The sequence below is a fragment of the Gymnodraco acuticeps genome, unplaced genomic scaffold (assembly GCF_902827175.1).
Source record: "Gymnodraco acuticeps unplaced genomic scaffold, fGymAcu1.1, whole genome shotgun sequence".
Classification (NCBI taxonomy): domain Eukaryota; kingdom Metazoa; phylum Chordata; class Actinopteri; order Perciformes; family Bathydraconidae; genus Gymnodraco; species Gymnodraco acuticeps.
The window spans coordinates 50001-73512 of NW_022991942.1; the positions used below are offsets into that span (position 1 = coordinate 50001).

General features: G+C 41.4%; 1 protein-coding gene across 1 annotated transcript in view; it reads right to left on the reverse strand.

Moving 5' to 3' along the window:
• The window catches only part of fat2 (FAT atypical cadherin 2), a 123845-nt gene that overhangs the window by 45089 nt on the left and 55244 nt on the right, over nucleotides 1-23512 (reverse strand). Inside the window, exons 9-16 of the mRNA XM_034200484.1 lie at nucleotides 23287-23499; nucleotides 22127-22337; nucleotides 17674-21341; nucleotides 16689-17091; nucleotides 13788-13987; nucleotides 13347-13500; nucleotides 12302-12535; nucleotides 2078-2452 (exon numbers count right to left, since the gene is read on the reverse strand). Coding sequence (XP_034056375.1) covers nucleotides 2078-2452; nucleotides 12302-12535; nucleotides 13347-13500; nucleotides 13788-13987; nucleotides 16689-17091; nucleotides 17674-21341; nucleotides 22127-22337; nucleotides 23287-23499 — 5458 coding nt within the window. The remainder of the gene's footprint in view (nucleotides 1-2077; nucleotides 2453-12301; nucleotides 12536-13346; nucleotides 13501-13787; nucleotides 13988-16688; nucleotides 17092-17673; nucleotides 21342-22126; nucleotides 22338-23286; nucleotides 23500-23512) is intronic.

The following is a 23512-nucleotide window of genomic DNA, read 5'->3' on the forward strand; positions in this document are numbered from 1 at the left end:
GAGGGTGTTGTGAGTTTTCATAGTATACTTAATACTTAAAAACGAAAGTTAGTTATAATCAAATATAATCAATTATATTCTTGTATAACCCACAATGAAAATGCTTCATATTTTAGGTTTTTCTATAGTTACAGTATAAACAAAACAAAGTGGTTTGTTTAGGTTGAGTGTGTAAGGTCTATGATTTATGGGTGTCTCTGAAGAGAGTAGGCCATTTTCTCCCTCTCCTCTGGCAGCAGTTCACAGGGAGGGGGGCTCCAGGCTTAAGGAGAAACACAGAGGCCTCAAAAAAGGGTCAAGTCTTTGTTACACTAACATGAGAAGGTGTGTCTTATGCCATAAAGCTATGGAACATGTCGAGTCATGTCCAGCCTTGTACATTAGAGGGCATGCGCAGTTTTCCACAAATTGGGTGTAGAGGAGGAGTTTGTTTTTTGGGGTTTCGATCCAGTTTTTTTAGCATAAAGAGACTGGTTTTTTGAGAGAGCGCGAGAGAGAGGGGGGGGGAAACCCCTGGTAGACTCTCTCCCGGTAGGCTGTGTGCTTCAGAGCTGGGTTAATAGCTCTCGGTAAGGTCCTCCCAGACGGGGTAAATATCTCTCGAATTTCTTGGTTGTTGGCTGAGTGGAATGATTTGATGAGAGATGTGTTTGTGAATATTATAACCCGCCACCTGTTAGGAAAATCTCTCCCTCCGAAATTGCGGACAGGTATGGGTTTTTGAATGTTATTCCCGCCGTCTGTGTCGGAAAAACGGTATGAAACTGATGTGAATTGATTTGGTGAATGGAAAGTTGAATGCGCTTTTTATGGTCACCGGTCTTTTTATGAGGAAATACCTCTAAATTCTATTGGGAGAATTTTAAAATGTCACAACTGAATTGGGCAGTTGAAATTAAAACATTTTGGTAATAAATGTAAGACTCTGAATTAAAGTTTCATTTGAACATGATCACAGCACCAGGTTTTTAGTATGATTATAATGTTGTAAAGAGAGAAGGTAAAAACCCTGTATTAGTTTGGACCTATTTTTCTTCAAATAAACTGATCCCACCTGTTGGACTGGGATAACTTAAAAGACACCTGTGCCCTCCTCTCCTGCTTCAAAGGTAAGACTGCACCCTGCCACACACACTTAGGTAGGAGCACACTCCATTTACTGATATCAAAATCCTTCGGGATCCCTTAAACAGATTAAAAAAGAGTTGTCTGAATTGAAACAGCAGTTAATTGAACCTGGTTCTTCGGGGGTTAATAGAGGTGAGATCTTGCTGACGTTGGTGGATCTGAGCCAAGCAGCAAACTTACATAGACTCAATAACTTCGGAAAGGTCAATTAGTAGGTCAGAGTAATTTACCGGAATAAATTATCAGGACCTCTCCGACTCTAAACAATAGAGAAATCTACTGATGATTTATACAGGTATCGGATCAAAACAAAAGATCCTTCCTGTTTCATTCACTTTGCTAAACGCCCAAAGAAGCTCTTGATCTCGAGCCTGAATTCAACTTCTACCTAAAAACGTCTTTATATCAAAGTAAATATTGAAAACAGATGCTCGGTTGTTTTCTATCTTGAAAAGAAAAAGTCTTGGCACTGATTTTCCCTCAATCTTTAACTATTTAAGTTTTGTAATATTGGTGTAAACCATTTCTACAATCCAGCAGATTTCCCTCCACACACACTTTAACACACACACACATTCTCTCTCTCTCTCTCTCCTTCTCTCTCACACACACACACACACACATTCTCTCTCTCTCTCTCTCTCTCTCTCTCTCTCTCTCTCTCTCTCTCTCTCTCTCTCTCTCACACACACTCAGGAGTTTCCGGTCAGTTAAAGCCCCGTAAGCCACACACACACACACACACACACACACACACACACACACACACACACACACACACACACACACACACACACACACACACACACACACACACACACACACACACACACACACACACACACACACACACACACACACACAGGTATGTGTACAATACAGACAAGCACATAAGAGGACATTTCACAACTTATTTTCACAGGATATATAAATTAAAAAGTCCTCTCACCTGTGCGCGTGTCCAACAGGAAGCGCCCATCTTTGTTTCCGGACACGATGCGGTACGTGATTGGATCCCTCGTCACCGTGGAGATGCTCAGCACCTCCGACCCCACCGCTAAGGATTCTGGGAGATTGGCGGTGTACTCGGAGTTCAGGAAGACGGGCTCGTAGTCGTTCAGGGAAACCACATCCACCGTCACCGTGGCGACGGAGTAGAGGTTTCGGGGGAGGCCTCGATCCGTGGCTTTGACCTTGAGCTCGAAGGAGGGCGTCGTGTCGGGGGTCAAAGGTCGCTCCAGACGAAGGATCCCCGAAAACTCATCCAGGGAGAAGAAGCCGCCGTCGCCCGACAGCAGCGAGTAACGCACCTCTGAGTTTATACCTGAGGGGGAGGAGTCACGTAGATTTAAAGATTTATATCAGGAATTTGCCTTTTTCTTTTTTAGAGAATATTTTATAAATGTAGTATTGTTATGGAATTATATTCTTATTTTCACATATAGATTTAACAGTTTTTTCCTCATGAATTAAACACTTGTATCTAAGAGAAAATACTATTCTTTTTCATACATTTACCACTGTTTATTTCTGATGAATTTGTGACTTTTATTTAATTAATTTAGCACTTTTCAAGTCACAAATATTTTGATTTAGTTTCGACATTCCATAAGCAGTTGTTTGTCATATAGTAATGGTAAGCATAATATATGCCAATACAAATGAGCCATTGGTCTGTGCTGATTGTATGTACCAAAGCTAAAATAATAAACAAAACAATAACAACGACTAAAGTAATCCCCTACGTTCACTGCCAGCGATCCACACGATTATATGCCAGACATATTGTTGGATGAGTGTATATGCATGTAAAACAAATGCATACACACATGCATATACACACATGCATATACACACATACATATACACACATGCATATACACACATACACATACACACATATACACACATACATGTACACAAATACATGTACACACATGCATATAACCATAATACACACATGCATATACACACATACATATACACACATGCATATACACACATGTATATACACACATGCATATACACACTTTTGTCTTCAATAATGTCTTGTTTTTTCTCATAAATGAACCTTTTTTTAAAGACAATATCCTATATCTTTGATAATATTTCATTATTAAATGTAGTATTTTTATGGAATTCTATTCTTATTTTTTCATATAAATGTACCAGTTTTTCTTATAGATTAAACACTTTTTTTTACCACTAGAGTGTACTGTTTATTTCTGATTGATTACATTTTTCTTTTTATGAAAGTACCACTTTTGTCTTCAAGAATATCTTAATTTTCTCATAAATGTAACCCTTTTTTAAAGTCAATATCCTATATCTTCTTAAAAATATGAATAATAATAATTTTAACAATATTATTATATAGATTTTTAGTTGTACTTAAAGGTCACCCATCATGCTATTGTTAGGCATATATTATGGGTCTCCAAAATATACAAATATATAAAAAACATGTCTATGATGTGTTTTGCTCACAGATCATGCATTTTAGAAATCCCTCAAACACCTCTTTTGTAGCCCTGTTAGAGAAACGCAGACTTTGGGTCCTTAGCTTGAAAAAAAAATGAAGAGGCGGAGCTAATGCCTGATCAGAATTCTACCGGAGATAAAGTTACATTCTGCTGTGAGAAAACGCCATCCTGTTCTAAACCACATCAAGGATTATTTCTGAAACAGTATGGAGCTCAAATGCTTTTCCTCTCTCAGGTTTATCACAAGGTGAGTTCCTTTTTTTATTTCCTGCTTTTTAAACACACGTGCTCTCCAGTACAGGTTAGCTCTGAGTGTTAGCGAGGCTTGCTAATGTAAACAAAGACCATATTACGTCCAAAACACGTCAGGCATTGTTTCTGATAGCAACTTTCTGTGGGTCCACCATCCGAAATTACGTCATATCGGCAGCAAATCTGTTTCCGCTCGTTGTAGCCCCGTTTTTAAAAGATTTGAGTACGGAGGAAAAGAGAGAGGGTTTTATTTTCTGACGATGCGTGAGTTCCCCGACACACCGGGGACACATCTTTATGTATAACAGACATCAAAAAGAGCATTTTGCATGATAGGTGCCCTTTAAGTCACATTCATTACACTGTTAATGTCTTGTAGTTTCTCAGGTCATGTGACGCGAGTCTGAGCTTCCTATTGGCACAGAGTGATTTGAACAAATTAGCAGAGGATCTTCTATTGTTATCAAAACCACATCTGGAATCCCACAAGGTGTGTTTATGATTCAAAGTGACGACATGAATACCAAAACATCAAATACCTTTCAACTAACAGGTTTTAATAATAAAGAATCTTTTTAAACTTGTGCCAAAAAACAGTGATTACAATGATGGGATGATAATCACTGCTACTACAGGCTCGGTGTTTACATGTACACATAATACAACTTAAAATAAAAGATAAATACAACATCATTTTCTTATCTTTACAGTGCTTTGACAGGGGGTTATATTACGGTAAAAATCTCAGAAATTCTAATAATTAAGGGGTTAATTTATGGGGAATAAATTAATATCTCTCTATTTGTGATTAAGGCCCCGTCCACACGGAGACGATTTCAGTTGTATCCGCTAAAGTTCTTATAGACGGTTCGTCCACACAAAGCCGAAACGGAGCCGCGGCTTCGGAGCCTGAAACCGATAAACTTTGAAACCGGTTCCCAAAGTGGGTAGATCTGAGGACGACACGCTTGCGGCTCCGTGTGTACGCCCTATACGCCATAGCCCCACCTCTCCCCACCTCTCCTGCTCACACCCGCGTCATTGCTGATGCGTTTCGCCAACAACAACAATGGCGGATCACAGGGTTGCGTTCGTGCTCCAGACGCTACTGACCATGCTACAGATGTTAGTGCAACATCTACAGCTCCTCCACCACAACCATCAGCAACAAGTGGACATGGAGAACTACATGAACTACCTTGTTTGTTTATGCCTTATGCCCATGCCCGGGGGGTCTTATTCGCTGCTTTTGGTGTATCTTGTGGCGCCACTTGCAGGCCCGGCATATGTACTACAGCGTCTACCATCGGTTTTCGAGCGGTTTCGTTTGGACTTTTTTTAAATCGACTTCGGTTCGAAATTTCTAAAAACAACTCAGAATTCTCCGAGATTAAAGTGAAAATGTACGTTTTTTTTACCCTTTATTTTGCGTGTTTGGATCAACTTCATCACACCATTATATTTGTGTCCTTATAAACTTGTGTGTCTTTACCCTAACCTCAACCAAAACATTTACCAATGTTAGCTTAAAGAATATCAGATTATTTTTAAATACATTTAACACTTTCGTTTGACCAAATATCATATATTTTTCTCACAAATGTACCACTTTTACGTCACAAAATAATACTTTTTTTATGAATGTTCCCCCTTTAAATCTTGGAAATTCCCGTTTTTTTCCTGGAATAATACTTGCCATTACAGTACTCTTATGATTATCCAGATGAAAACCATTTTAGAAACCTTTACGCTTCACCCTGACGCTCACAACAACACTCTTCCCTGCAGCTTCTCAGAAACAAGCCGACACATTTTTCCTTTGAGACGCAACACTTCTGTTTCAGGATGATTACACGGTGTGAGGGAGCGTCGTCATTAAAGGTCAACATTTTAAACTGAAACGAAGCTTCAGCAAACAGGTGGTGCAGCAAGTTTTTGAAAGGTGTTAAAGACTTTATGAAATTAAATATACGCTGCAGTTAAAGGCCAATATTTAAAACCCTGCTTTCCAGAGGATCAGGATTTGCTGCTGTTTCCAAATGTATTTCGTACATTCTGGCTCCGAGTCTCTTAACACAATAAACTGATCAACAGAATCTCTATTTATGTTTAAAACCTTCAGTTTGTGATGTTTTTCTTTGATCTTCATGTGTTTTTTATGGTTCACGTCATCACGTCCATTAGTCATTATTGTCTGTGAGAAAGTCGTCTGTGTGGAGAAAGAAGACAAGCTGCTGCACATCTGAAGGAGTGGCTCAGCTGTGTGTGTGTGTGTGTGTGTGTGTGTGTGTGTGTGTGTGTGTGTGTGTGTGTGTGTGTGTGTGTGTGTGTGTGTGTGTGTGTGTGTGTGTGTACCTGTCTGAATTTGTCCATCAATTTGCGAACAATTATTCGTTTTTGTATGTGCATGTAACCTTCCTTAAGGCTGTCACAGAGTTAAATGCCAAATATCTGTTTATTTAACAGGTTAACGAAAAACACCTCTGAGGAATAGTGTACGTCAGAATCAGACTGTCAGTAGTGTGAGCAGTGTGTGGGTGTGTGGAAGGGTGTTGTAGCATGTTGGAGGGTGCATCAAACCGAACACAGGCTGTAGGCTGAAGTTGCTGCAGCAGGCCAGGATCAGAATCAGCAACACGTGCTCACTCCCAACCCGTCACATGTTGACGGTCGGTCAGGGCCCCTCCCCGTCACCGTATTACGCACAGGGTACTCCTTGAGAGTCAGTTTTCAACGGGCAGGGCGTCCCATTGACTTGCATAGAGCTCCCTGAACGTTGGTAATAGACGAGTTGGGATCGCGGCGAAATGCTCTCCGCAGATCCATTCTCACAGCGTTTATCAACCTTTTTCTTACTCAATATCAAGCCACACTTATTGTTTTTACTTCTTTATTTTAATTGAATAATGTAGGACTTTTGTTACCGTCAGTTATGGGGAGAGTAGCGGCTCAGAATACTGAAATCTGTATTGTTTCATCGGTTTTTCCTTCTAATTTTGTATTATTTTCTAAACCACACACTGTTATTTACTCAACAATAACACATCATTATCCTTGTGTTTATTTATTTGTTTGATAAATAAACACAAGTTGGAGTCCGTCAGGACCGTGGGTCGGAGCAGCTCATTTGCTTTAGAGAATATTACACCCGGAAGTAAGTATTCTCTCCGCTTCGCTTGACAAACCCTGTGATAGTCCTCAAGCTCTGTGATTGGAGAGTGTGCTCCGAGGGTTACGCCAGGCGTCGAACAGCACTTTGAAATGGGATGGAACCACGGCAGACTGTCCAAAACTGGATTTGAACGGGTCCACCGCGTCCCCCCCTCCCCCACCCCGTCCCCAGAACTACACATGCTGGCTATTGTGTTTCGCAACATGTTCTCTATCTATGGCACTCCTCTACTGGGAGTTGTAGTTTTAAAAGACGTTTTCGTATTTCCCATAATAAGAAGTTGCCAGTATTAAACTGTGTACATCCCTGGAGGTTTAGGGGATAGGAAACACTCAAATGTAAAACATATAATTAATAAATGGGTGAAAATTGCTTGTGCCCATAATGGGCAGCATTAATATATATACACACATGCCAGCTAAGGTCAGAAGAGCTTTATTTAACAGCTGGTCTTATGTCTGTGACCCCTCCTGTTGTTCATTGATGAGCCTGAAACATGCACTTGTCAAGGTTCAGAGGCACATTTTGCAAATCTGGCAGTAGCCATCGATCATCTTAAGATAAGATATACTTTATTGATCCCAAGTTGGGAACATTTGCGTTACATCAGCATGTGTAACAGTTGTAAATATGCAGTGGTGTTTATTTGTAAATCATTTAGTATAATCACACAAATTCTGTGTTTTATATTGAATAATTCTGTGTTCTTTATTTATTGAATGTTCAATACCTGACAAGGCCGGAGATGAAAAACTTGGGTCGCAGGTTCCTCAACAGTGCATTACAAGACATCTATCAATATGTGTGTATACCTCCACCATTACACTGTCATATTCTGCACATTTATTATTCTATCTACATACATCTTATAAGAGTATAATACATATGTATAATATCAGTTAAAATAAGTACTTACACATACAGTAGTTAACATTGCAGGAAAGCAATATATTAGTACTTTGTCAGGCTTAATATTTATACCCCCAAAGCTTTTTTGTTATTCAAAATAAGACCTTAACCTAATTCTTTAATGTTTAAATAAAGCCTCATTAGTTTGTCTGTCTGTGTCTCCTATTAATATCTAATAATAAAAATAATACATTTCAATAACATGCTTTAACCACCAGGTGTCCCTTTCTATCAGCTGTGCACCGTTATGGTGTACATATACCAATATACCGATTGGATCAAATATAAATGTCAGCCGAATTAGTATTGATACTGCAAGGAGACATATTGTGAAATTGAAGAATTTGTTTAATTGATATATTTATGATCCACGTCACATATTCAGTTTCGGCGGCAGTTCTTCCAGTTTGTCTAGAAGTCTTCTCATCAGGGCTCTATAAATAGAGAACTACGGCAGATATGTAATAATTAATGCCGACAAACCGTGTATTACAATGCCGTTATGTGATGACCATCAAAGAGAAAAGCAAGCAAACTCGGAATAAAGTATTATTTTTTTATTTTTTTAAAAATTCGGATTTCACATCAACAGGAAGTCCGGTTAACTAAAATGTCCGTGCGGAACAATAACCCAACAGATCCGTCTGTGAATAATAATCACCACATTACACACATCCCTTCACATTTAAATTAAAATGTAAATTAAAGTATTTCGTGAGGCCTTCTAAAATGTTTTTAAATATAATTAGGGTTGTAGTTGAAGCACAACGGCACGTCCATTAATTCCACAACACACATGGATTAACATCGATTTAATACATTAATATAGCCTTTGTTTCTGCTAAAAGAGGTGTCGACCAGCTGGGGCAACAAGAAAATCGGCGAAATCGAGTGTGATTATTTAAAAAAAAAAGAATATTATATTAATATTGACAATAACAACCGACCGTCGAGGAGCGTTCTCATGGTGTCGATTATCAACGCTATGGGAGGTCTATGAAGGTCTATGGGACGCCCTGCCCGTTGAAAACGGACTCTCAAGGGGTACCCTGTACGTAATAGAGTGACGGGGAGGGGCCCTGACCGACCGTCAACATATGACAGGTTGGGAGTGAGAACGTGTTGGAATCAGAGACTGAACCTTGCAGCTGGGCAAACTTTATGCCTTCTTGAGGCTCCGCCTCTAGATGGGCGGGCACAAACAGGACGGCACTCCCAGTACCTGCCAGAGGACAGCAAGGCAGGGAGCACAGCCAGGCAGAAGGGGGGAGGGGTCGTCACAGTGCAAACTATTAAAATGTGTGGGCGTCTTTTTGCAATTTTCATCAATCATCTTGTGTGAACTGTGGTTAGTCAAGAGCGTGTGTGTGTGTGTGTGTTTCTACCTGTCTGAAACATGTGTGTGTCTTTTTGCATTTCTAGCAATCTTACTGTCAGAACTTGGGTAATTCAATAATGTGTGTGTGTGTGTGTGTGTGTGTGTGTGGTCTAGCATTACTATACTTGTGGGGACCTAAATCTGTTTACATAGTCACGTGTGGGGACTGGCTTCCCTTATGGCAGTGGTTCTCAAAGTGGGGGTCGCGCCCCCCCTGGGGGGCGCAGAGGCATGCCAGGGGGGGCGCGAGAGACCAGGAGGAAAAATGGCTATAAAAAATAAAAATAAAAAAAGATTTGAAAAAAAATCATAAATTGAAAAATTATTGATTTGAAAATAATATGATGCAGTATTATTACGTCTGGGTCTCTGTGTTTCAATAAAGCTCGGCTCTGCGTGTGTGTGGAACGAGCTATTTTGTGTGCACGAGCGAGAGAGAGAGCGCACCGGTACCGGAGATCGTTGATGTTAGCTTCTGGTGCTAGCGAGCTACGCTAACGGATATAAGGAGTTTTTTCAACAACAAGGTGGAGGAGAGTCCTCTCCTGTCAGACTGAGAGACTCAGTGAACTAAAGGACTCTCTCAGTGTTATCTCAGTGGGTCTCAAACGTTTTGGTCACCATTAATGTAAACAATTATTTCCGAGGCACAGGTTTATATGATCATTATAGTTATAAAAAATAAGAGAATAAATGAAAAACAGGTATAAAATACTATATGACAGTAAAACAAGAATAAAGTTTAAAAGAGTGATTTGTAAAATATCCATAAAGAAAAAGTAAATCAGTTCTGTTTCAAATGGGTGTTGAGAGATGTATCCATAGATCTCTTCATTTTGCTCTCAAAGTGCACCAGATTGATGCTTTTAACTTTAATATTTAAAAATAAATCTTCCCGGGGGAGCTTGCCCCCGGACCCCCCTATGTGAGGTCCACACACCACCTATAAAAATAGCACTTTACCCCTGCTTACACCTATATGCGACGAGCTGATTATCGAGCCTTCATTGTAACAGTCGCGGGTACACTGTGTATTTGCGAGGGGGAGTGTTGCAGTAGAACATTCCTCTGTAGCGCCCGGTACCTTAATGGGAAACCCTAAATGTTTGAGCACCCTCTATGAAACGTCAAGCTACCCCACAGCACCCCCAAAAGAAATCTCTGGCGCCGCCACTGAGCCTGACTTGTGTTGGGAGGGCCCCGACTTTTTTTTTTCTCCAAAGGGGGGGCCTGACAGAAAAAGTTTGAGAACCACTGCCTTATGGGGACAAATTGGAGGTCCCCATGAGGGGAATCATTCATTTTAGGGTGAAGACTTGGTTAGGTTTAGAATTAGGGTTAGGGTAAGGTTAAGGTTAAGGGTTAGGGTTAGGCATGTGTTGGTTATGGTTAAGTTTAGGATAAGTCTCCAGGAAAAGCATGTAAGTCAATGTAATGTCCCCTGAAGTGATGTATACATGGTATGTGTGTGTGTGTGTGTGTGTGTGTGTGTGTGTGTGTGTGTGTGTGTGTGTGTGTGTGTATGTGTGTGTGTGTGTGTGTGTGTGTGTGTGTGTGTGTGTGTGTGTGTGTGTGTGTGTGTGTGTGTGTGTGTGTGTGTGTGTGTGTGTGTGTGTGTGTGTGGGGGTGTGTGTGTGTGTGTGTTTCTGCATGTCAAGCACCATCTTCAGACAGAACATTCTGGTTCAAACACTGAAGCGATAGAAAAAGTGACACGAAGCGTTTTGCTGAAACACAGACATAATGATTATAGCAAAAAGATGTGAATGCAGTCTGGGTTAAGAATTAAAAACCCCGAGCAGTAAATAATCAAAGCACCGTTTTCAGGTGGGCGTTACTGAGAGCAGAATGGCTTAGTGTTTCATTATGTTCAGTATTAGTGATTCAACATTCACACACTCTACATTCCCACACTGTACACACACACATTCACACACTGTACACACACACATTCACACACTGTACACACACACATTCACACACTGTACACACACACATTCACACACTGTACACACACACATTCACACACTGTACACACACACATTCACACACTGTACACACACAAAGGCGGGCCTGTGCATTAGGATTTGATGGAGTAAAGGATCGCTGACTCAGGGTTAGTCACAACATGTTCGAGCCTGAGAGAAACACTCTGACGCTCTCTGTGCTCTTATTGTGTTTGCTTGTTCAGAAGGAAACTAGTTATATAAATGTGTCACACATAAATCAGGGTTTACAAGAAGCCACTTTTCTCCAGATAAGCTGCATTTATTTGGAGTTGAGCTTTGTTTTCTGCTCATTTTCAGTTTGTATTTTGTGCCATGTCTTTATGCTTTAATGTTCAACAAGCCCTTTATTTTCATTGCTGAGTTTGAAAAATACGGTAACATAACTTTGATTGAAGTAGTGATGAAGTATTGGACATATAATGCTCATTATATTAATTACAGGGTTATGTTATTAGTAATCTATAACCTTTTAAATGTTGTATGAAACCTTTCCAACACTTTACCCATGATCCTAGCAGTGTTACGGTCCTTTTTGCCCACATAAATACATGTGTAAGTGGTCAAATGTTTGAAATAGTAATCTGTAACCATTTCAATTCAACCCATAAGAACCTGCGGTGACACATATATGTCACAATTAGAAATATGATTATGATCTGCTCATTAATTTAGCAGATATAGCTGATTCAATGATATTTAGTTAATATATTCTATATTTGTTCAGTTCAGAGAATGTTAACACAAATTTAAACCAACAAATCATCCTCATTAATTAGAATATTACTAAGAATTACTTTACCATTAACGACACTAGGGGTTACTTGTCAGGAATGTGTTCAATGTGGTCTGTTAAGTCGAGATGATGTTCCCCATAATCTTCCCAAACGTAGAAATGGGTCCGGGTAGAGAACACTTAAAGAGTACTCGTCCAAAGGCCTAATTTCACCCAAAGTGATGTTCAAAGACCTACCGGTGTCGGGGTCTTTGGCGTAGATGACGGCGACGGGGGTCCGCACGGTGGTGTTGTCGAACACGGTCACCTCGTAGTGTTTGGAGGAGAAGTGAGGCGGGTTGTCGTTCATGTCCTGGAGAGTCAGACGGAGGTCGGCCTGACAGGAGCGCCCGCCGCCGTCCGTCGCCTTCGCCACCAGGTTAAACTCCAGATCCCGCTCCCGATCCAACTCCTTCAGAGTGAACAGCTCACCTGGGGACAGATTCAGGTCATACTCAAACTGTCACGTGGTTTATAATTAACGTTTAACATCGTATCAGGGTTTGGAAACCTCAGCAAAATAACAGTGTATTAATCTCTCCCCAGAGTGAACAGCTCACCGGGAGAGTTATCAGGCGTCATCTGCATTGAGCTTTATCGGGTACTCAAGAAAAAAGCTACTATGAATATTGACGAAAGATATTTGTTGGGAAAACACTGAATGTTCTCTTCCAATATGAGAGTAACTTGATAACAAAGGTATCAACTGTAGCTGTGTACATGACAGGATGTGTGATTACCTAGAAGAGCATCAGGACTGATTGAGGCATATGATAGCTATGTGATTAACATGATGATTCAGCCTCTATGGAGAGAGACATCAAGCATGCTCATTTCTGACGTGGAGCTAATCTGAAGTAAACATTGAATACTGCTTTCTATTCCTCCATATTGTGACTGTGTAACTCCCTCTCTTGGATATCAGCATGTGAAGGACACTGCTCAGGAACTAGTTGATGCTCTGTATGTGATGACTCCTTCCACTCTGGAGAGGATCACAGATACATGGATCCTGAGGCTGAAGCTCAAGCCGGGAGAGAGTGGTATTTTTCTAACAATATAATTGGAAAAGTTTTCTCTAAGTAAGCTCAACACAATTATCCACCTGACCCAGACATGACAGAAAGATATGAAGTGTGATGGATGTCAGCGGAGAATAGCAATGTGTTTCAGTTCAGTGCCGATGGAACTCAAACACTTAACGTGAGCCCAGGTGATCTGACCCCAAACAGACCCAACATACCTGTCCGCTGGTCGAGACGGAACATGTCAGCGTTGGGTCCATGGAGGCTGTAGGTCACCTGACCGTTGGCCCCAATATCAGGGTCTGAAGCTCGGACCTTCATCAGGAACATGCTGGGGGGAGGGTTCTCCATCACCGCCTCCGTGTACACCAGCTGAAACACGAGGAGAAGAGATATAAGATAAGACCAGAGATGGCAAAAGTACACACATCCTTTACTCTGGTGACCTTTAAGTTCATTATGTACTTATATGATTCTGTTTTCTGTACTTATATGATTCTGTTTTCTTCAAGGTTGTGTCTTCCTGGTCGAATGTACTTAGTGTAAGTCGCTTTGGATAAAAGCGTCAGCTAAATGCAATGTAATGTAATGTAATGTAATTATCGGTTCTATTTTTATATGATTTTGGCCGATCCAGAAAGTGAGTAGTCGCCCCTCACCTGTTCACACAGAGGACTGTTGTCGTTGATGTCCAGCACGTGGACGTCCACAGAGACCGGAGCCTCTGACTTCCCGTCGGTGGCGGTGACTCTCAGAGTGAATCTGTCTTTAGTCTCTCTGTCCAGAGCTTCTTTCAGGATGAGACCCCAGCGCCCCTCGTCCTCCTGGATGATGGCAAACTGTCCCAGAGGGTCTCCGTCTGCAGGCGGGACAAACACCTCAGTTAGTAAAGAAGTTATGTTTAAAAGTACCTGTTGACCCGAATATAAGACGACCCTCTTTTTCAAGACTCATTTTGGAAAAATACCATTTTGAAGAAGAGGAAGCGGCCTCTTTGCGGACTGCGGAATACTTTTGCAAACATTATAAGATATATTTGGTCCATAAAACAGCAATACATGTCCATCACAGTGTCTTTAAGCACAATGTGAATTTTAAATGTCTTGCTTTGTTTGAGAAATTGTCTAAAACCCCAAAATATTAAATAAACTAAAATGTAGAAAAAGCTGAAAAATTATCATATTTGAAAACATACAACCATCAACTGTTAGTGTGTGATTTAATACAACAATATAACGATACTCAGTACGATTACTTATTATTTTGATCGTGATGAGAAACAATTTGATCTTTTATACTCGTTGCGAGGATGGACATTATATATATTTTTTTAAATGTTTAAAATAAGGTCTTCAACAATAATCTGAAACATTGATGTGTGTTATTGTGTCTGAGCTTTTACCATTTACACTTTATATGTCTTGCATTGTTTATTTCCTTTGCTGTACTGGTTGTTATTCACATAAACGAGAAAGAGGCTGTAACAGAAGTCAATTACAAGTAATATTAATATTGCAGTTCCCTCTCGGTCTTATTGATATTGCTGGGCTTTTATTGTCATTCATGATTGTGTCCCTGAGTGATACTAAACTTCCTGAAATCACAGTTGTCTTATTTAATAAAACAGAAACTTCTGATGCAATGTTTTTCCAATAACATTGTGTTACTGCAATCATGTGTTTTCCTCAATAACTGTACCGCGGGGGAATGTTCTCATATTAGTCACTGCAGTACTTTGAATTTAATAGTTTTCTTCTATTTCTAGCAAACGTTCAAACTCGTCATGGAAACTGTGCTTTGTTCTGTATGACAGATTCAGGTCAGTCTACCTGCTGTTTGACAGACAGCTGACATTAACTCTCTTACGCTTCAATCTCAAGAGCAGCTTGACACCACAACATCTTAAAGGTGGGGTAGGTCATTTTGGAGAAACCAGCTGGAGTGCGCTAGAATTTGAAAATACACAACCGGAAAAAATCTGCCACTTCCTTACAGAGCCCCTCCTCCAACACACACGAACGAGCACATGACCAATGAGGGCACGAGATCAGTTTGTGCCCAGATGGAAGGCTGACAGGCAGGTAGGCCATCCAGTTACTTTAGCCGGCTGATTGGTCGTGCTTTTTACAGCGCCACGGCTTCCACTGATGACGTCTTTTTATGGATTTGTTGTCAAAGCACTTCAGATATTCATTGCTATCGGGATGTTAAGAGCATTCCATGGAATATAACAAAAAGTGTATCTCGAGCCGGTTTCTCAAATGTACCTACCCCACCTTTAAGGATGAACAGAGTTTTTTTTAGCAGAGACAGATTACTAATTGTCTGCATTTTGTGTAGTGTTCGTCGGCCCCTATAGATACGCTTTTCTGAAGAGGTGCAGATACTTTGTTGGAGCTATATATTGCTTTATATTATTCAATAGTTAAACATTTATCTTCTTGCTGTTTTTCTTTATAGTAAATGTATTCTTAGTTAGTGTTTAGAAGGGCACCTGGTGTAATTGTATATCGGAGACTATAGAGCACTAGAAGGCACATGGTTTTTTACCAGGGTGTTTAAAGCCACAAGAAGGAAAGCCATAGGGAAAGCTAAAGGGAAGAGATATAGGAAACCTGTTCGTATAATTTTTGTTATAGGAATGAAATGCACAAATGGAGATTCTTGTCTGAACTTGAATAATTGCCTTGCGTAAGATTCGCTAACTGGCGCCAGTTTGATTTTAAGTTCATTATCTGTTTTACCGGTCTAGGATTTTGGCCTCTATATCATTACTTCAATCATACTGGTTGAATAACATTTGTCTGGATTTTCCAATGTGTTTTTGACATTTACATTTTCCAAGAAAGTACCTGGAACACACACTCACAAACACACTCTTGAACGTTCTCACCTATGTTGTATTTTATTATATATGTTGCATCGTTGGAGGAGCTCAGGTCATAAGATTTTCATTGCCATTTCTACACTTTAGCTTTGTGCATATGACATTAAAACCTTTGAATCTTGAATCTTTGAATCTAACTTGTTGTCTACTACTATGCCGTTTCTGTCATCCCTACAGATAATCTTTTCTGAAGACGTGCAGATACAGAATGAGTAAAATCATAACTTTAACCATACTGGTTGAATAACATTTGACTGGATCTTCCAATGTGTTTTTGACATTTACATTTTCAGAGAAAGTACCTGGAACACACATGTAGGAGCCATATGTTAACATGTATCATTTGATATAATATGTGTATATATAGATATATTTGAACATTGTTGTTATTAGTATTATTCTATCATTTATTTAAACCAGCCGTTGTGAAATGGACGTCATAACCGACCGCAGCTGCTGGCAATGAGAAGTTAGAAGGATAAAATTATTACGGAGCAATATCGTTTTTTGAACTTTGAAAATAATGTGTTTTTCCTGATACCTTTTGTTTAAGTAAAGAGTCAACCAAACTTACCTGAGACGTATTTTTGTTGGAGTCAAGCTTGTTGCTACTTGTGGATATGTTAATTTTTTCGATTAGACAGTTCTACAACACCCTTTTGAACGTTCTCACCTGTGATGTAACACGTCACGAGTCGGTTCTCCAGAGACACGTCAGCATCCGTGGTGGTCATGGAGACGATGACCTCCCCGGGGCTGCTGTTCTCCATCACTGAGGCGTGGTACAAATCATCGGAGAACTTTGGCGGGTTGTCATTCTCGTCCGTCACCATGACCTCCACCAGGACGCTGGAGGAGAGCTTGGTGTCGCCGCCGTGGTCCGTGGCGAAGACGTAGAACCGGTAAACCCTGGTCTCTTCGCAGTCCGTTTCCCGAACCGTGGTGATCCAGCCGCTCTCTCCGTCGATGGAGAAAACCCCGCTGATATCTGCCATGGTGGTGGTGTCGTCAGGTATAGAATCCAAGCTGTACGTCACGAGACCATTGGTGTCGGTGTCCGGGTCGTTGGCGGTCACCTTCGGGTCAGAATAAGCATTCGGTATCAAGTGTGTTTGTATATTTTAGGATATAAGATGTTGTACTGTGAGTGCAAGGAGAACATTCAAATTACTTTCTTAACTGTGCTTTCAGAAGATATGTTGTTCAAGGTTGTTTTAATCCTGGCTTAGCACCCTTATTAAGCTAAAACTAAGCAAACGCTCAATAACGCAATATCGATAGAACATTCTTGATTAAGTAATTTTCCAAAATTGCACTCACTTTATTGTCAAACCAGATAAATGACTTCAGTTCATATCTTCAGGTATTGTTAATAATTGAAACCAGATACAAATAATATCTTGCTCTTTCTAAATTACATAAACGTTTTTATTTGAATGTTTTTTTCGGTAAAGGTTGCTTTGCAGCTAAATTGTTACCAGTTTATTGACGCTAATGTAATCTTTGTGTTTCCATCTATAGGTTAACTAACAAAGACGTCAATCAATATTCAAATACATTTGAAATACACTGTTATACGTCATATTTTGCACTCATTTAGTCAATAGTGATCATCGGCTTTTTCCAAAGATAGAACGATCTAAACTTTCTGAACTTACCTGAATGACAGTCGTTCCAGCTGGCATGTTCTCAGCCAGGAAGGCTCGATATGGGTTAGCATCAAACACCGGCTGGTTATCATTCACATCTTGGACCTGGATGCTGACCGAGACCAGCGACGCAACGTCAGTCCCGTTGTGGTTCCCCTGAGCGATCACATCTATCTGATACCATTTCGTCCTCTCGTGATCGATTGTCTTCTGCAACAGCAACGTTCCGCTCTCTTTGTCCAAACTGAACACTTTGTCCTTGTTGCTTTCCACAGTGTTCCCGTTCACCAGGCTGTAGATAAGAGGCATGTCTGAGTCCGCCTTCACTGAGCCGACCTCCGTCCCTACGGGGATGTCCTCTGCAGCCGAGAAGGAGTAGAGAGGCTCTGAGAACTTTGGTAGAGGAACCTCGGGAGGAACCACTTTGAGCTGAACAGGGACTGTGGAGTTATAGAAAGGAAGGCTGCCGTCACGGGCTTTTACTTTGAAGTTGAAGATCTTATTCTCCATGCCAACAAGACTCTCTTTGACGCTTACGACTCCGGTGAAAGGGTTGATCTCGATAATGTCTTCTGTCACTTCTTCGCCTTCATCTACCGTGTAGGTGACATCTGCATTTTTGCCATCATCTGCGTCATAAGCCATGATTTGAATGACAGGGGAGCCTTTATTAACAGTGGACTGAATTGAAACCTGGTACTCTGACGCTTTGAACTGAGGAACGTTGTCATTCTCATCTATCAGAATTATCTTGACCGTGCAAAAGGCCACTTTTCCGCCGCCATCTTTAGCCATCACTTTGATCGCAATGATTCTCTGTGCGGGGTTCTCTCGGTCCAATGGTTGTGTCGTAACTATCTGCCCATCAGCGTCAATAGAGAACTTCTCATCTGCAAGTTTGTTAATTATGGTGTAGTCAACGCTGCCAAATGGCCCGTCGTCAGGGTCAATGGCGGCCAATCGGATCACCCGAGTTCCCGCCTCTGCGTTTTCCGCCAGCTCTGCTTCGTAGAGGCTCTGCTTGAAGTGTGGACTATGTCTGTTGCTGTTTATCATGTCGATATTGACTGGTGCTGTTTTCTGAAACACTCCGTCAGACACCGCCACCGTCAGATTATAGTAAGGGTCCAGATTCCTCTTACAGACATTGGAAAACGATATAAGTCCAGAGGATTCGTTGATGTTGAAGTAGCGCCCTCCGTTCCCTGAAAGGATTTTGTACTTGAGGTTATTCAGCTCCGCAGTGTCCGGATCTGAAGCTTGGATTTTGACGACTATGTGACCACACTTTGCCATTTCATCCAGTGTGGCATCATACTGGGAGCTAATGAAGTCCGGTGGGTTGTCGTTTACATCGGTGACATTAATGAAAACATGGGCTTCACTGCTAAGAGGCAGAGTGCCATTGTCAGTAGCTTTTACTTTAAAATGAAAGTGCTTTGTGTTTTCATAGTCCAGCACCTGTTTTGTGACGATCAACCCGCTACGGGAGTCTATGTCAAAGAAATCAGTCTCGTTCTTCTCTGTTTTGACCATGTGAAAGGTGAGTACTTTATTTCTGCCAGAGTCCCTATCAATGGCAGAGAGTTGTATCACAGAGGTGTCGATCGGGAGCCCCTCATCAATGCTCACCATGTAAGCTACCTTCGGGAAAACGGGCGCGTTATCGTTCACATCCTCTACTTCTATTTCAATAGAGGCCTCAGAGAAAGCTCCGGTCACAGAGTCAGAAGCACGAACTGTCAACACATGCATGGTTTGGCTCTCATAGTCGAGGGGGTTGGAGACGGTCAACACGCCCGTTTTGAAATCAATATGAAAATGTTGTGAGGCGTTTTCCTCTTCCAGGTTGTAGATGAGTCGATAGCCCTCTGGATTTCTGGCCTGGACGTGTAAGATGGTGGTGAATTGTGGGACATTTTCTGGCACTTTTAGGGGATAAAGAAGGGTCTGGAAAACTGGGTTGGTTTGATTCCTCACTTGAATACTAAGCTGGGCCATTGTGGTGTGACTTGGCTCGCCTTCGTCTATAGCAAAGACCGTCAACACATACTTATTCAGAGCTTCAAAGTCAAGAGGCCTCTGGAGGGACACATCGCCTAGATCAGGATCTATCCTAAAAAGATCATAACCCTCCTCCAGTGAGTACACGATGGCCCCATTCTCTCCCAGATCTCTGTCGATAGCCATTGCTTGATATAACACATCCCCTGGATCAGAGGTCTCAGAAATCATCATTGAAAAAGGCAAGTTTAGAAACTGCGGAGCGTTGTCGTTGACATCCTCTATAAAAACCTTGACCTGCGTGGTAACAGTCCTTGCTGGCGTTCTCATGTCTTCAACCTTCACAACAACATCATACGCATCTTGCTCCTCTCGGTCAAAAGGCATACCGGTTGTTTCCAGAATGCCTGATGTTTGGGAAATGACAAACTTTCCCACTGGGTTCACCACAGAGTAGAAAACAGGCTCGTTTAAAAAACAACCTGTGGCTTTGAGGGCTAGCAACGTTTTAACTGTCTTTAGGTTTTCTCTAACGCTTGCTGAATACACTTTGTGTTCAAATCCAAGATCGCTGGCTGTTAGGTTTGTTACGTTGACGTTGACGGTGGCTAAGTCTTTGTAGAGGCCGTCAGACGCCTTGACAATCAGTTGGTAAGACGGCCTGAATTCAGACACATTGCTCACGGTGATGACTCCAGTATTGGGGTGAATTGAAAAGGCATTGTGGAGATTTCCCTCGCTGATGCTGTATGAAACAGCTGAATCCAGATCATTGGCCATGACTTGCACAACCTCTGTATCTCTGACAGCTGGGAAGATGATGGATGGCTCGTAGATTGGCTTTATGAACTGTGGCGGGCAGTCATTGAGGTCCAGGACTCTCACAGTGACCTTGGCAGGCTCCGATGCAAACAGTGATGGCTCCCCCGAGTCCTTTACCTGCACTGTGAAGTGATACTCAGCCTTGGCTTCAAAGTCAACCGGTAGTATTAAAGAAATGGTGCCCATACTCGAGTCTATCGCAAATACGTTCAAGGCCTCCTGCTCGAGAATCTGATACACCAGCAGAGAATTGGAATCTTTGTCATTATCTGAAGCCTGGATGACCAGAGGAGTGTTTATTTCTCCCATCACCATGCTGTTGATGTGAGCCGACTCACTTATTTGCCCCAGATATTGCGGCTGCTGAAAAACCGGAGCGTTGTCGTTCTCGTCGATCACGTAGATGAACACGACCGTATTGGAGGAAGCTCCAGCTGTTGTGGAAGCTGTTACTTTGAGCTTGTAGGAGACAGCAATCTCAAAATCAAGGTGCTTTTGGATTGAAATCAACCCAGTGGAGGGGTTGATGTGGAAAGTCCTGTTTGGGTTGCCACTTTCTATCCCATAGTGCACTGCAGCAGGACTGGAGGCCGAGACGGTGAGGACTGGTGCTCCAATAGTGCTCAATTCACTGATCTCTGTGAGGTATTCGTCCGAGGGGAAGGAGGGTGGGGTTTGGTCGGAGATGCGGATGTGAACATGGACGGAGCAGAGGTCGGTGCGCTGAGGGAAGCCCTGATCCGTGGCTTTTACTGTCAGGTGGAACTGGTCCTGAGGCTGGAGGTCCAGAGGTTTGGAAACACTGATGGAGCCCAGCTCTGGATCAATGGAGAAGATGTTGTCGATGTTCCCTGGAGAGAAGAAAATGATTTGTTACTTCAAGTCAACTTTAAAGGGTTTGAGAAAATACTATCCACTAAAATGGTTGAAGAGCATTGTAGCCTGTTAATGCATTAAATACAACTCAATTCCTGTATATTGTGGTCACTTGATCTGTTTGTATTGTAGCATTATATATGGATAGTGACATAGTGATGTCACTATCCATATATAAACAATGTAGTCCAATGGAGACGTTTCAGGCAACAGAAAAGCATAAAAGAGCCTCTTTATTGGAAAACCTTGTTTGGTTAACGTCCTCGTAAAAAATCACACCATGATGATTTTAAATATATTTTTCCATTGAATTGAATTTTTCGAAAATTATCAGTTCCGCTAAAATGCAATATCGGTCAAAATAATCATTTTCTCCCCCAATTTGTTCAGCTTTAGACGTCTCCGTCAGTCAGGCTATGAACCAAATAGTTTAAAGAGTAATTTCTGGACTCTCGTGGAGTGAACTATTTCTTGGTTGAAAGTACTTATCGCATCGTATCGACCTATCTTTAGTTTTAACGGGACAAAGGTGCATTACATTATTGATTTGATGGAAATCCTCTTCGCCCAAACTGAATATTGAGAGGGAATTCAGGCATCACCATTGTGTCCTTGACCCTCTGCTTCACAGGAAGTATAAGTATTCATCATCTGGCGGTTGAATGTGTCAGCTCCCAGGTGCGATTACGTGTATCGGGATGACTGTAAAGAAGCAGCCACCATAAATAAAATATATTTAAAAAGCCTTTGTTCTGCTCACCAGAGTTCAGAGAGTAGCTGATGTCGGCGTTGCTTCCCATGTCATGGTCGAGCGCTTTGACTCTGAGAACTTCAGAGCCGTGGGGGGCGAGGTTTGAGATGCTGGCCTCATAACGAGTGCTGAGGAAAGCAGGCGAGTGATCGTTACAGTCCAGCACCTCCACCACCACCTTCACAAAGTTCCTCTTCACCGGGATCTCCTGGTCACGAACCTGAGGGCGAGCAGAAGAGCAAGGCAAGTTTATTTATACAACACCTTTCAACACAAGGCAATTCAAAGTGCTTTACAAAAATAAGATATTAAGAAATAGTGCAGCAGAAACATTATAAAATGGCATTTAAAAACACTCATTTAAAAGCAAAGATAATATGAATAAAAGTTACAGAGCAGTGTGAGATGTGAAAAGTTCAATTAAAAGCAGCGGCAAAAATAAACGTCTTCAGCCTGGATTTAAAAGTAGTCAGAGTTGCAGCGGACCTGCAGGTTTCTGGGAGTTTGTTCCAGATATTTGGAAATATCCCGAACCAAATTCTCACATTTCTCTACCCCTAGTCTTCCTAGGTCCTTCTGCTAAATGATGAACCATCCAGATCTCTCAGGTCTTCAGGGACTGGTCAGCTTTCTGTCCCAGAGTCAGAACTAAACATGGAGAAGCAGCGTTCAGTTATTATGCTCCAAATATCTGGAACCAACTCCCAGAAACCTGCAGGTCCGCTGCAACTCTGACTACTTTTAAATCCAGCAAGAAGACTTTTCTTTTTGTCGCTGCTTTTAATTGAAACTGAGCCGTTGTGTTCATCAGTAAAGTGGAACTTCTGTGTGAACTGTTCATATCTTAAACTGCACTGTAACTTTTTATTCATGTACTTTTTATTCATGTATAATGTTTCTTTTATTATCTTTTACTGTTTTTAAATGCCTTTGTCTGAATGTCTTTCATTTTTGTAAAGCACCTTGAATTTCCTTGTGTTGAAAGGTGCTATATAAATAAACTTGCCTTCCCGTGAAATTATAGTTCTTTTGACAGTTTTCTAACCTTTTTATATTCCTTTCATCCATTTTGCATCCGCAGACAAAACATTTCCCCTCTTTTACTTTTCTTTTTAATACCCAGAATTAGGATATTTCATCAAATCAAATCTAAAAATATCTAAAATTACCATCACGATGAGCGTGTGCACGGGGATGGTCTCGTAGTCCAGTTCCTCCTTCAGCACCAGGACCCCGCTCTTTGGGTCCAGGTGGAAGAACTTGGTGCTGTCGGGGTGGAGGCTGGAGCTGACGGAGAACACCAGCTTACTGTTGGAGTCCGAGTCCTGAGCGCTGAGCTGCAGGATGTCCTTCCAGGGGGACGTGTCCTCAGGAACCCTGACCTTGAAACAGGAG